General features: G+C 41.1%; 1 protein-coding gene across 8 annotated transcripts in view; it reads left to right on the forward strand.

The window, feature by feature from the left end:
- LOC128698434 (proline-rich protein HaeIII subfamily 1) overlaps positions 1-14067 on the forward strand; it is a 142352-nt gene that overhangs the window by 95576 nt on the left and 32709 nt on the right. For 6 of the 8 annotated variants that reach the window (XM_070089264.1, XM_053790680.2, XM_070089268.1 and 3 more), the window contains exon 3: positions 6724-6838. In XM_070089264.1, the coding sequence (XP_069945365.1) occupies positions 6724-6838 (115 nt within the window). The remainder of the gene's footprint in view (positions 1-6723; positions 6839-14067) is intronic. The other 2 variants (XM_070089272.1, XM_070089284.1) reach the window with 1 other exon arrangement.

Consider the following 14067-nt stretch of genomic DNA (forward strand, 5'->3'; position numbering starts at 1 on the left):
ACTGCTACCAGCAGATATCAAACTGCTACCAGCAGATATCAAACTGCTACCAGCAGATATCAAGCTGCTGCCAGCAGATATCAAGCTGCTGCCAGCAGATATCAAACTGATACCAGCAGATATCAAGCTGCTGCCAGCAGATATCAAGCTGCTGCCAGCAGATATCAAACTGCTACCAGCAGATATCAAGCTGCTGCCAGCAGATATCAAGCTGCTGCCAGCAGATATCAAACTGCTACCAGCAGATATCATAAGAACATAAGAACGAAGGAACACTGCAGAAGGCCTACTGGCCCATGCGAGGCAGGTCCAAGTCTCCTACCGGCTTAAGCCAATGCACCCAACCTAGTCAGGTCAGGTCACATTGACTTAAGGGAGGAACACGGCAACCGACCTGTTAGCACAAGCTATCAGGTCTAACTCACACCCACCCACATCTACTCATGTATTTATCCAACCTATTTTTAAAGCTACACAACGTTCTGGCCTCTATAACGGTACTTGGGAGTTTGTTCCACTCATCCACAACTCTATTACCAAACCAGTACTTTCCTATATCCTTCCTGAGTCTGAATTTTTCCAACTTAAAACCATTGCTGCGAGTCCTGTCTAGGCTAGATATTTTCAGCACACTATTTACATCCCCTTTATTTATTCCTGTCTTCCATTTATACACCTCAATCATATCCCCCCTAATTCTACGTCTTTCTAGAGAGTGCAGTTTCAGGGCCCTTAGTCTATCCTCATAGGGAAGGTTTCTGATACATGGGATCATCTTTGTCATCCTCCTTTGTACATTTTCCAGAGAATTTATATCCATTCTGTAATACGGTGACCAAAACTGTGCAGCATAATCTAAATGAGGCCTAACCAAGGATGTATAGAGTTGAAGAACAACCTGAGGACTCCTATGAAGCCAAGGATTCTATTAGCTTTATTGCGAACACTTATGCACTGTTGTCTTGGTTTCAGATTACTGCTAACCAGAACTCCTAAATCTTTTTCGCAATCCGTAATATTAAGATCTACATTATTTAGTTTATATGAGGCATGGTTATTGTCCTGTCCAACATTTAGAACTTTGCATTTGTCTATATTAAACTGCATCTGCCACTTCTCCGACCACTGCATCAGTCTATTCAAATCTTCCTGGAGTGCTCGAATGTCCTCGTCAGAATGAATTCGACGGCCTATTTTGGTGTCATCGGCAAACTTGCCGATGTCGCTCTTTATGCCCTCATCTATGTCGTTTATGTAGATTGTGAACAGCAGGGGGCCCAACACTGACCCCTGTGGAACACCGCTCGTGACGCTTCCCCACTCTGATTTCTCCCCATTTATGCAAACTCTCTGCTGCCTATTTGTCAACCATGCCTCTATCCAGGAAAAAATTTCTCCTCCTATTCCATGTGCTTTAATTTTCCTCAATAGTCTCTGATGTGGGACCCTGTCAAAAGCCTTACTGAAGTCCATATACACAATATCATATTCATTACCATGATCTACCTCCTCAAATACCTTAGTGAAAAAAGTTAATAAATTCGTAAGGCAGGAACGCCCCTTTGTAAAACCATGCTGAGATTCGTTGATTAATTTATGCTTTTCAAGATGGCTACGAACTGCCTCGGCAATTATTGATTCCATAAATTTTCCCACTATGGAGGTTAGGCTTATTGGTCTATAGTTCGAAGCTAAGGACCTGTCACCTGTTTTGAAAATAGGTATCACATTTGCCATTTTCCACTTATCTGGCACCATGCCAGTTTGTAGTGATATGTTGAAAAGATTAGCCAAAGGTGTGCTAAGCTCCTCTTTACATTCCTTTAGAACCCTTGCATACAGTTCATCAGGGCCTGGGGATTTGTTAGGTTTTAATTTATCTATTTGCCTAAGGACCATGTCACTTGTGACCCTAATAGTGCACAGTTTATTATCGTCCTGTTCTACATAATTTATCATTACTGGAATATCGCTGGTATCCTCCTGTGTAAAAACTGAGAGGAAGTATGTGTTAAAAATACTACACATTTCCTTATCACTGTCAGTGAGCTGACCCGAGGAACTTTTGAGTGGGCCTATCTTGTCCCTGATCTTACTTCTGTATACCTGAAAGAATCCTTTTGGGTTAGTCTTCGATTCTTTTGCAACTTTAACCTCATAATCTCTTTTTGCTTTTCTAATTCCCTTTTTTATTTCTCTCTTTAACTGAATATATCGATTTCTTAATTGCCCCTCTCCTCTTTTGATTTGCCTATATATGCCTCTCTTTTGACCAATCAGATATTTTAATCTATTGTTCATCCATTTAGGATCATTTTTGTTTGATCTGATTTCCCTATTTGGAACATAATTTGACTGAGCAGCTAGAACTATGCCCTGGAAAGCATCATATCGGCAACCATCACCACCTACCTGACCCTTAGTCAGGTCATTCCAGTTCAGCCCACCTAAGTAATTTTTCAGTCCTATGAAATCAGCCAAGCGAAAGTCAGGGACGGAGACTTGATTGCCATTATTAGGGGAATTCCATGATATATTAAAACTGAGTGATTTGTGATCACTCTCCCCAAGCTCATCATTAACCTCAAGATTATTAATTAGTGTTTCCCTACTGGCAAGAACCAAGTCAAGGAGGTTATTTCCCCTAGTTGGCTCTGTCACAAACTGTTTTAAAAAACAATCCTGGATCGTATCAAGAAAGTCACCCGACTCTAAATTTCCTGTCAAATTGCTCCAGTCAATCTGTCTATAGTTGAAATCTCCCATTAGCACAACATTTTCGTATGTAGATGCCTTACGAATTTCGTCCCATAGAAGTTTACTGCACTCCCTATCAAGATTTGGGGCCCTGTAAATCACACCCAAAATTAGTTTTTCTCGGCCCTCGAGAAGCTGTAACCAAACAGATTCAGTGGCTGACGCTTCTAATTTAATATCTTGTCTAACACAACAATTTAAATTGTCTCTGACATACATCGCTACTCCACCACCTTTCCTGTTGACCCTGTCAGTGTGGAATAATTTATAGCCTTGTATGTGACATTCAGAGGGCATCTCTCTATCTTTCAGATTGAGCCAGGTCTCTGTTATAGCAATAATATCTATGTTTCCTGCACTTGCAATTAATCTTAGCTCATCTATCTTATTTCTAACACTCCTGCTATTAGTATAGTAAACCTTAAGGGAGCTAGTCCCTTGCTGCCCTCTGCTGTCCCCCTTTGTTTGCTGACCTGTTCTATTGTCTTTATTTATAACTTCATGCTGAATGCCTTTTATACATTTACTGTTTCCAACCCTAGTGTTGCAACCTGCTTGTTTCCCACACACACCCATACCTCTATCTTCCATCAGTTTAAAATCATAGGCATTTCACCAATGGCCTTCTCAATCGAGTCTGCAAGTGCTACCACCCCTGACCCAGAGAGATGTACCCCATCCCTTGCATACATATCATGTTTGCCATAAAAGTTGTTCCAGTTGTCAATGAATGGGATTGCAAGTTCCTTGCAGTATCTGTCTAGCCAGCAATTTACACCAATTGGCCTAGACAACCATTCATTTCCTACTCCCCTTCTAGGCAAGATGCTACATATGATTGGGATCCCTCCCTTAGACTTAATGAAATCTATAGCTGACCTGTACTTATCTAGCAGCTCTTCTCTCCTACCCTTCCCAATATCATTTCCACCAGCACTGAGACAGATAATGGGCTTGTTCCCATTACCTGACATGATATTATCCAGCCTGTTATCAAGCTGCTGCCAGCAGATATCAAGCTGCTGCCAGCAGATATCAAACTGCTGCCAGCAAATATCAAACTGCTGCCAGCAGATATCAAACTGCTGCCAGCAGATATCAAACTACTGCCAGCAGATATCAAACTGCTGCCAGCAGATATCAAACTGCTACCAGCAGATATCAAGCTGCTGCCAGCAGATATCAAGCTGCTACCAGCAGATATCAAACTGCTACCAGCAGATATCAAACTGCTACCAGCAGATATCAAACTGCTACCAGCAGATATCAAACTGCTACCAGCAGATATCAAACTGCTGCCAGCAGATATAAAACTGCTACCAGCAGATATCAAACTGCTACCAGCAGATATCAAACTGCTACCAGCATCTCTTACCAAAATATAAAGGTAAATATGAAGATGGTTGTTTTCCACAAGAAACAACATGTAACAACAACCCAGCATATACTTCATGCCGTGAGCCGGCAGTTATAGAAGGCTTGAGCAAGTGGGTGTTTATATTGTATACTTCAACCGTCTATCTCAGTGCATTGGAAGAGTGCAGTGCATGACACAAGTAATATTGTCAGACGTTTGTACTGAAATACCTGTGCAAGAAAGGTATAAAATACCGACAATATGAAAGTTAAGACACATGTGCAACATCTGGATATCTTTATTGTAGACGTTTTGCCATCCAGTGGCTTTATCAATACAGATTCTAGGACATAATAGGAAGACAGTAGAACTATATACAAAACATGAGGTAATCAAGGCTGAGGGACTGATTACCTCATCTTTTGTATATAATTCTACTGTCTTCCTATTATGTCCTAGAATCTGTATTGATAAAGCCACTGGATGGCAAAACGTCTACAATAAAGATATCCAGATGTTGCACATGTGTCTTAACTTTCACTGAAATACCTGCTGCAAGTAGCAACAACACGACTATTACAGTTGAGAACTTGATGAGTGTCAGAGGTCCTCGGCTCTTCAACGCCTTAACTCCGTGCATAAGGGAAATTATCAACAAATGTCTGGCTGCCTTCAAGAGGGAACTGGACAGATTCCCTTTGTGGTTCTTCTGTTTGATAAGTCATCGTCGCTAAGACTAATTTACCTTTCTTGTGACATACATCATCTCTAAGCAATTTGGTAATCCCTTCTTTTGTGTACCGTCTCCTACGTTCTCTTTCTATATCTGATCTTCCAGGTTTACTCAGTTTTACATATTTAATACAGACCTTTGTATGCTTGTGTGTTCAGCTTCTCCAGACACACACTGGTGAGGATACAGTGCTCATGACTTTCCCAGGATATGTCTGCTGGTTCTTGGTTAATTTTGTCCCAGCCAATGCTATGGTTGTTGAAGTTAAACTTACTGAACATTCCTTCTCTTACATTATTGATGGAGTTCCACAACCCCGGGTTCACATTCGTCTGTATTTCTGTGATGTGGTCAGAATATATTATTTTTGTGATTGTCTCTGATTAGTTCCTAGTTCTTCGTGAACATTAAATCCAATGTATTTACATTTCTAGTGGAATCAGTTATCTGTCATTACCAGATTCCTATTTTAAACATTAATACCTAAAACTCCTCCCTGTGACCTATTCATTTTATCTCATATATACACATTTTACCTCGTGTGACATACCTCATGTCCATATCACACTGTGTAAAAACTCTATGCACATAAAGGGCCCCAAAATATGGAATTCATTACCAGACGATATTAAAGTAACCCAGTCTGAAAATCAATATAAGACTCTTCTCAAAAGCCACTTAATCACCCTAGACTAAATGTTATATACACACTATGTATTTACTCACCTATGTACTCCCACATCAAAACTGAAACAATCACATTGAACCTTTTATCCATTGTTGACAGGAATATAATTGAACCATTGTTTTCACAAAAAAACATTTTTGAATATATGAATATATCCTTTGTCTTATACAAATTTAATTCACTTATAATTAATATTCTACTGTACAACTATGAAATAATTACTATCCTACTGTCCAACTATGATATACTCCGTAGTATTAAGTAGACTGTAAGTCAATAATGTTAAGTTGGCCTATAATGCCTAGGCATAATAGAGTTTCTCTTTGCATTGCAACCCACTATTGTAAATACAAAATCTCAATGTACTGTTTGCAAAGACATAAAATAAATAAAATAAAATAAATCTCACCGTCCACAATATACCTTGTATGTGGTTCTGTAAATGTTCCGAACACAGCAGTCACTTCTGAAGGTCACCAATTAATATAACTTTGTCGTGTTTATTTGATATCTAAACCTAAATATTTGTAAAAAGGTGTTAGAGTGCCTGCACTCTGAAGGATGAGTGAGGATGTTATAGTTCTGGAAGTACAGTGACTGAGTGAATGATGGCCAATGTTTTCTCCTCTTAATTTTTTTTAGGTCACCCAACCAAGAAGTTAGAAATTATGATTATTAAAGTTATTATTATTATTATTATGATGATGGTCACTTGAAGCACTAAACCCGTATGGGTCACGCAGCGTCCAGAGGCAACAAAAGTATATAACAATTTTCAAAATTACATTTATAACGTTTATAATAATATATACAATTTCTCATTAGAATTATAGTCGTGTATAATTTCTGATTAGGTTTATAGAGCAGAGTATAATTTATCCATATAATTATAGAGTCGTGTATAATATATCATTATAATTATAGAGTGGTGCATAATATATCATTATAATCATAGTGGTGTATAATTTATCATTATAATTATAGTCATGTACAATTTATCATTATAATTATAGTCGTGTATAATTTATCATTATAATTATAGTCATGTATAATTTATCATTATAATTATAGAGTCGTGTATAATTTATTATAATTATAGAGTCGTGTATAATTTAACATTATAATTATAGTCATGTATAATTTATCATTATAATTATAGAGTCGTGTATAATGTTGTTACAACTCCAGCAGGTGGAAGCAGTGATGTAGGTGAGAAAGCAGGTGGTGGCGTAGGTGGCGTCCTGGGACTCCTGCTTATTGGCGCTCTGCTCTACTTCTGCTGCTGCCGGGGAGGAAAACGCAAGTAGGTGTCTGCTGGCTTACTGGGGGATTTTAAGTAGGTCACTGCTGGCTTACTGGGGGATTTTAAGTAGGTCACTATTGGCTTACTGGGGGATTTTAACTAGGTCACTATTGGCTTACTGGGGGATTTTAAGTAGGTCACTTTTAGCTTACTGAGGGATTTTAAGTAGGTCACTGTTGGCTTACTGGGGGATTTTAAGTAAGTCACTGCTGGCTTACTGGGGGATTTTAAGTAGGTCACTGCTGGCTTACTGGGGAATTTTAAGTAGGTCACTGCTGGCTTACTGGGGGATTTTAAGTAGGTCACTGCTGGCTTACTGGGGGATTTTAAGTAGGTCACTGCTGGCTTACTGGGGGATTTTAAGTAGGTCACTGCTGGCTTACTGGGGAATTTTAAGTAGGTCAATGCTGGCTTACTGGGGGATTTTAAGTACCACCTGGTGGTTCACACTTACACTCACTCACCCATTTGACCTTAAACAGAAATCTCAATCTCAATCTTAAAATAATGAATCCTAACTAGTCATAAGTTGGCCTGTGATACTCCAATACTGAAACTATGTATAGTGCCAAAACAAAAGCATTCACATTGCTAAACTCACAAACTAGTATTTAGTCACTTAGCCATAATACCAACTTACCTCATAATTTGTAATATTTTAAAGTTAAGAATTAATCTAAGTCTGCCCGAAATGCCTAGCCATGCTAGGTGTTCTAGTGGCCCCCTCTGTAATTAGTACAGTGGACCCCCGCATAACGATCACCTCCCAATGCGACCAATTATGTAAGTGTATTTATGTAAGTGCGTTTGTACGTGTATGTTTCGGGGTCTGAAATGGACTAATCTACTTCACAATATTCCTTATGGGAACAAATTCGGTCAGTACTGGCACCTGAACATACTTCTGGAGAGAAAAAATATCGTTAACCGGGGGTCCACTGTATTTTACTACTTGTAAACCACACAATAAACAAATTCTGTAAACTCAGCATTGTAATCCTTATGGAGAATAAACTTTGAATTGAAGTAGGTCACTGCTGGCTTACTGGGGGATTTTAAGTAGGTCACTGTCGGCTTACTGGGGGATTTTAAGTAGGTCATTGTTAGCTTACTGAGGGATTTTAAGTAGGTCACTGTTCGCTTACTGACGGATTTTAAATAGGTCACTGTTGGCTTACTGAGGGATTTTAAGATCACTGCTGGCCTGGGGATTTTTAAGTAGGTCACTACTGGCTTACTTGGGAATTTTAAGTAGGTCACTGCTGGCATACTGGGGGATTTTAAGTAGGTCACTGCTGGCTTACTGGGGAATTTTAAGGTCACTGCTGGCTTACTGGGGGATTTTAAGTAGGTCACTGTTGGCTTACTAGGGGATTTTAAGTAAGTCACTGTTGGCTTACTGGGGGATTTTAAGTAGGTCACTGTTGGCTTACTGGAGAATTTTAAGTAGGTCACTGCTGGCTTACTGGAGGGTTTAAGTAGGTCACTGCTGGCTTACTTAGGAATTTTAAGTAGGTCACTGCTGGCTTACTGGGGGATTTTAAGTAGGTCACTGCTAGCTTAGTGGGGGATTTTAAGTAGGTCACTGTTGGTTTACTGGGGGATTTTAAGTAGGTCACTGCTGGCTTACTGGGGGATTTTAAGTAGGTCACTGCTGGTTTACTGGGGGATTTTAAGTAGGTCACTGTTGATTTACTGGGGGATTTTAAGTAGGTCACTGCTGGTGTAATGGGGGATTTTAAGTAGGTCACTGTTGGCTTACTGGGGGATAAGTAGGTCACTGTTGGCTTACTGGGGGATTTTAACATCACTGCTGGCTTGGGGAATTTTAAGTAGGTCACTGCTGGCTTACTGGGGGATTTTAAGTACCACCTGGTGGTTCACACTTACACTCACTCACCCATTTGACCATAAACAGAAATATCAATCTCAATCTTAAAATAATGAATCCTAACTAGTCATAAGTTGGCCTGTGATACTCCAATACTGAAACTATGTATAGTGCCAAAACAAAAGCATTCACATTGCTAAACTCACAAACTAGTATTTAGTCACTTAGCCATAATACCAACTTACCTCATAATTTGTAATATTTTAAAGTTAAGAATTAATCTAAGTCTGCCCGAAATGCCTAGCCATGCTAGGTGTTCTAGTGGCCCCTTCTGTAATTAGTATTTTACTACTTGTAAACCACACAATAAGCAAATTCTGTAAACGCAGCATTGTAATCCTTATGGAGAATAAACTTTGAATTGAATTGAAGTAGGTCACTGCTGGCTTACTGGGGGATTTTAAGTAGGTCACTGTTGGCTTACTGGGGGATTTTAAGTAGGTCACTATTGGCTTACTGGGGGATTTTAAGTAGGTCACTATTGGCTTACTGGGGGATTTTAAGTAGGTCATTGTTAGCTTACTGAGGAATTTTAAGTAGGTCACTGTTGGCTTACTGAGGGATTTTAAATAGGTCACTGTTGGCTTACTGAGGGATTTTAAGTAGGTCACTGTTGGCTTACTGGGGAATTTTAAGTAGGTCATTGCTGGCTTACTGTAGGGTTTTAAGTAGGTCACTGCTGGCTTACTGGGAAATTTTAAGTAGGTCACTGCTGGCTTACTGGGGGATTTTAAGTAGGTCACTGCTGGCTTACTGGGGGATTTTAAGTAGGTCACTGTTGGTTTACTGGGGGATTTTAAGTAGGTCACTGTTGATTTTACCTGGAGTTTACCTGGAGAGAGTTCCAGGGGTCAACGCCCCCATGGCCCGGTCTGTGACCAGGCCTCCTGGTGGATCAGAGCCTGATCAACCAGGCTGGCTGCACACAAACCAACGTACGAGCCACAGCCCGGCTGATCAGGAACCGACTTTAGGTGCTTGTCCAGTGCCAGCTTGAAGACTGCCAGGGATCTGTTGGTAATCCCCCTTATGTATGCTGGGAGGCAGTTGAACAGTCTCGGGCCCCTGACACTTATTGCATGGTCTCTTAACGTGCTAGTGACACCCCTGCTTTTCATTGGGGGGATGTTGCATCGTCTGCCAAGTCTTTTGCTTTCGTAGTGAGTGATTTTCGTGTGCAAGTTCGGTACTAGTCCCTCTAGGATTTTCCAGGTGTATATACAGTGGACCCCACATAACGATTACCTCCGAATGCGACCAATTATGTAAGTGTATTTATGTAAGTGCGTTTGTACGTGTATGTTTGGGGGTTTGAAATGGACTAATCTACTTCACAGTATTTCTTATGGGAACAAATTCGGTCAGTACTGGCACCTGAACATACTTCTGGAGTGAAAAAATATCGTTAACCGGAGGTCCACTGTAATCATGTATCCCGCCTGCGTTCCAGGGAATACAGGTTCAGGAACCTCAAGCACTCCCAGTAATTGAGGTGTTTTATCTCCGTTATGCGCGCCGTGAAGGTTCTCTGTACATTTTCTAGGTCAGCAATTTCACCTGCTTTGAAAGGTGCTGTTAGTGTGCAGCAATATTCCAGCCTAGATAGAACAAGTGACCTGAAGAGTGTCATCATGGGCTTGGCAGCCCTCGTTTTGAAGGTTCTCATTATCCATCCTGTCATTTTTCTAGCAGATGCGATTGATACAATGTTATGGTCCTTGAAGGTGAGATCCTCCGACATGATCACTCCCAGGTCTTTGACGTTGGTGTTTCGCTCTATTTTGTGGCCAGAATTTGTTTTGTACTCTGATGAAGATTTAATTTCCTCGTGTTTACCATATCTGAGTAATTGAAATTTCTCATCGTTGAACTTCATATTGTTTTCTGCAGCCCACTGAAAGATTTGGTTGATGTCCGCCGGGAGCCTTGCAGTGTCTGCAATGGAAGACACTGTCATGCAGATTCGGGTGTCATCTGCAAAGGAAGACACGGTGCTGTGGCTGACATCCTTGTCTATGTCAGATATGAGGATGAGGAACAAGATGGGAGCGAGTACTGTGCCTTGTGGAACAGAGCTTTTCACCGTGCCTGCCTCGGACTTTACTCTGTTGACTACTACTCTCTGTGTTCTGTTAGTGAGGAAATTATAGATCCATCGACCGACTTTTCCTGTTATTCCTTTAGCATGCATTTTGTGCGCTATTACGCCATGGTCACACTTGTCGAAGGCTTGTGCAAAGTCTGTATATATTACATCTGCATTCTTTTTGTCTTCTAGTGCATCTAGGACCTTGTCGTAGTGATCCAATAGTTGAGACAGACAGGAGCGACCTGTTCTAAACCCATGTTGCCCTGGGTTGTGTAACTGATGGGTTTCTAGATGGGTGGTGATCTTGCTTCTTAGGACTCTTTCAAAGATTTTTATTATATGGGATGTTAGTGCTATCGGTCTGTAGTTCTTTGCTGTTGCTTTACTGCCCCCTTTGTGGAGTGGGGCTATGTCTGTTGTTTTTAGTAACTGTGGGACGACCCCCGTGTCCATGCTCCCTCTCCATAGGATGGTAAAGGCTCGTGATAGGGGCTTCTTGCAGTTCTTGATGAACACGGAGTTCCATGAGTATGGCCCTGGGGCAGAGTGCATGGGCATGTCATTTATCGCCTGTTCGAAGTCATTTGGCGTCAGGATAACATCAGATAGGCTTGTGTTAACCAAATTCTGTGGCTCTCTCATAAAAAATTCATTTTGATCTTCGACTCTCAGTCTGGTTAGTGGCTTGCTAAAAACTGAGTCATATTGGGACTTGAATCGCTCACTCATTTCCTTGCTGTCATCTGTGTAGGACCCATCTTGTTTAAGTAAGGGCCCAATACTGGACGTTGTTCTCAACTTTGATTTGGCATAGGAGAAGAAATACTTTGGGTTTCTTTCAATTTCTTTTATGGCTTTTAGTTCTTCCCGCGATTCCTGACTCCTATAAGATTCCTTTAGCTTAAGTTCGATGTTTGCTATTTCTCTGACCAGTGTCTCCCTACTCATTTCAGATAGATTGACCTCTTTTAGCCGCTCTGTTATTCTTTTCCGTCGCCTGTAAAGAGAGCGCCTGTCTCTTTCTATTTTACATCTACTCCTCCTTTTTCTTAGAGGAATAAGTCTTGTGCATACATCGAGTGCCACCAAGTTAATCTGTTCTAGGCATAAGTTGGGGTCTGTGTTGCTTAGTATATCTTCCCAGCTTATATCGGTTAGGACTTGGTTTACTTGGTCCCACTTTATGTTTTTGTTATTGAAGTTGAATTTGGTGAATGCTCCCTCGTGACTAATCTCATTTTGTCGGTCTGGGGCTCCACGCATACATGTCTGAACCTCAATTATGTTGTGATCTGAGTATATTGTTTTTGATATGGGGACATTTCTTATCAGATCATCATTGTTAGTGAAGATGAGGTCTAGTGTATTCTCCATTCTAGTAGGCTCTATTATTTGCTGGTTTAAATTGAATTTTGTGCAGAGATTTAAAAGCTTGTGTGAGTGTGAGTTTTCATCAGAGCTGCCTCCTGGTGTTATTACTGCAACAATATTATTTGCTATATTCCTCCATTTTAGGTGCCTTAAGTTGAAATCCCCCAGGAGCAAGATGTTGGGTGCAGGAGCTGGAAGATTTTCCAGACAGTGGTCAATTTTTAACAACTGTTCCTGGAATTGCTGGGATGTTGCATCCGGAGGCTTGTAGACTACCACAATGACTAGGTTTTGGTTCTCGACCTTTACTGCTAAAACTTCCACTACATCATTTGAGGCATTAAGGAGTTCTGTGCAAACAAGTGACTCTGCAATGTACAGGCCAACCCCCCACTTTTGCCTGTTCACTCTGTCACATCTGTATAGGTTGTAACCTGGGATCCATATTTCGTTGTCCAAGTGATCCTTTATGTGGGTCTCAGTGAAAGCCGCGAACATTGCCTTTGCCACTGCAAGCAGTCCACGGATGAAAGGTATTTTGTTGTTTGTTGCTGGCTTTAGACCCTGTATATTTGCAAGGAAGAATGTCATCGGACTGGTGGTATTGTTGGTACTGGGGGGGGATTTTTTTTCCGGCATTAGTATCTGTATCTCTTGGCTTGGAGTGGAGGCCATCGACTGTGGTTCCACTCTAGGAATGACTGGATTTGATGTACAATTTCTGCCATTTCCTGCCAGTTTTTTTTCCCTCCTGGCACTAAAAAACCTCTCCCTCTTGAGTGGCTGTGGCTACCCAGGTTTTCCCATGGCCTGGATGTTTTGTATCTTTTTGTCCCCTTTAGATGGTGTGCCTGGCAATTTAAGTTATAGCACAGTCTTTCCTGTACTGAAGAGGTACACATTTCAGGGTGAAAAAGCTTACAGGAAGGGAGTTTGCATTTTCCTGTTGTCATATGGGCACGGCATTTTCTAGGGTGGTCATAGTTGCACGTCCCATCTGTTTTTCCAGATTTCCCATGTCTGCAGATACCAAGTGCATAGTATGTGCACAGGCTTGGTTTCCGTTTGCCTTGGGTTTCTGTGACTGTATTCCCTGTTGGTGCATGTTTACCTGTCTTATTTCTATCTTCCCTAGCACCAACAATGGAGCTCCCACCAGTTGTTTTTGGTAATATATCCTCACTATTGCTAGTGGAGTCCTCTTGTTTGCTATTTCCTCTTGTATTTCTTGTTTGCAATATTGGTTTTATCTTATCTTTGACTACACTTGTTTCCCCACTACAGCTCCTGTCCCCTATGAGGTCATTTATATGCATTCCTTCCTGCGTATAATTCCCGACTACCTGGACAAAATCTCCAGCTTCACCATTACTGTCTCCCAGGACAGCACCTCCAGCTTCACGATTACTGTCTCCCAGGACAGCATCTCCAACTTCACCATTTCTGTCTCCCAGGACAGCATCTCCAGCTTCACCATTACTGTCTCCCAGGACAGCACCTCCAGCTTCACCATTTCTGTCTCCCAGGACAGCACCTCCAGCTTCACCATTACTGTCTCCCAGGACAGCATTATCAGCCCCACATTTACTGACTACCAGGCCATCACCTCCAGCCTTACAGTTTCTGACTACATGGCCAGTATCAAGGGCAGTACCATTCAGCCCAGACTTTTTATGTTCCCATCTGTTGTAGAAAGCTTCCAGGTTGTCTATGAAAGCAGCTTTGATGTTATCCTCTTTTAATACCCTTGTGATTTTAGTCCACAGATTTATCTCCTTTGGGCATACCCAAAAACACTTCCCTGTTTTAATACTGCTTGTAGCTAGTTCTTGGATATCTGCACAAGGGGCGTGACACCAATTTCCACAAAAATGACAA

Source organism: Cherax quadricarinatus, chromosome 2, assembly GCF_038502225.1.
Source record: "Cherax quadricarinatus isolate ZL_2023a chromosome 2, ASM3850222v1, whole genome shotgun sequence".
Classification (NCBI taxonomy): Eukaryota; Metazoa; Arthropoda; class Malacostraca; order Decapoda; family Parastacidae; genus Cherax; species Cherax quadricarinatus.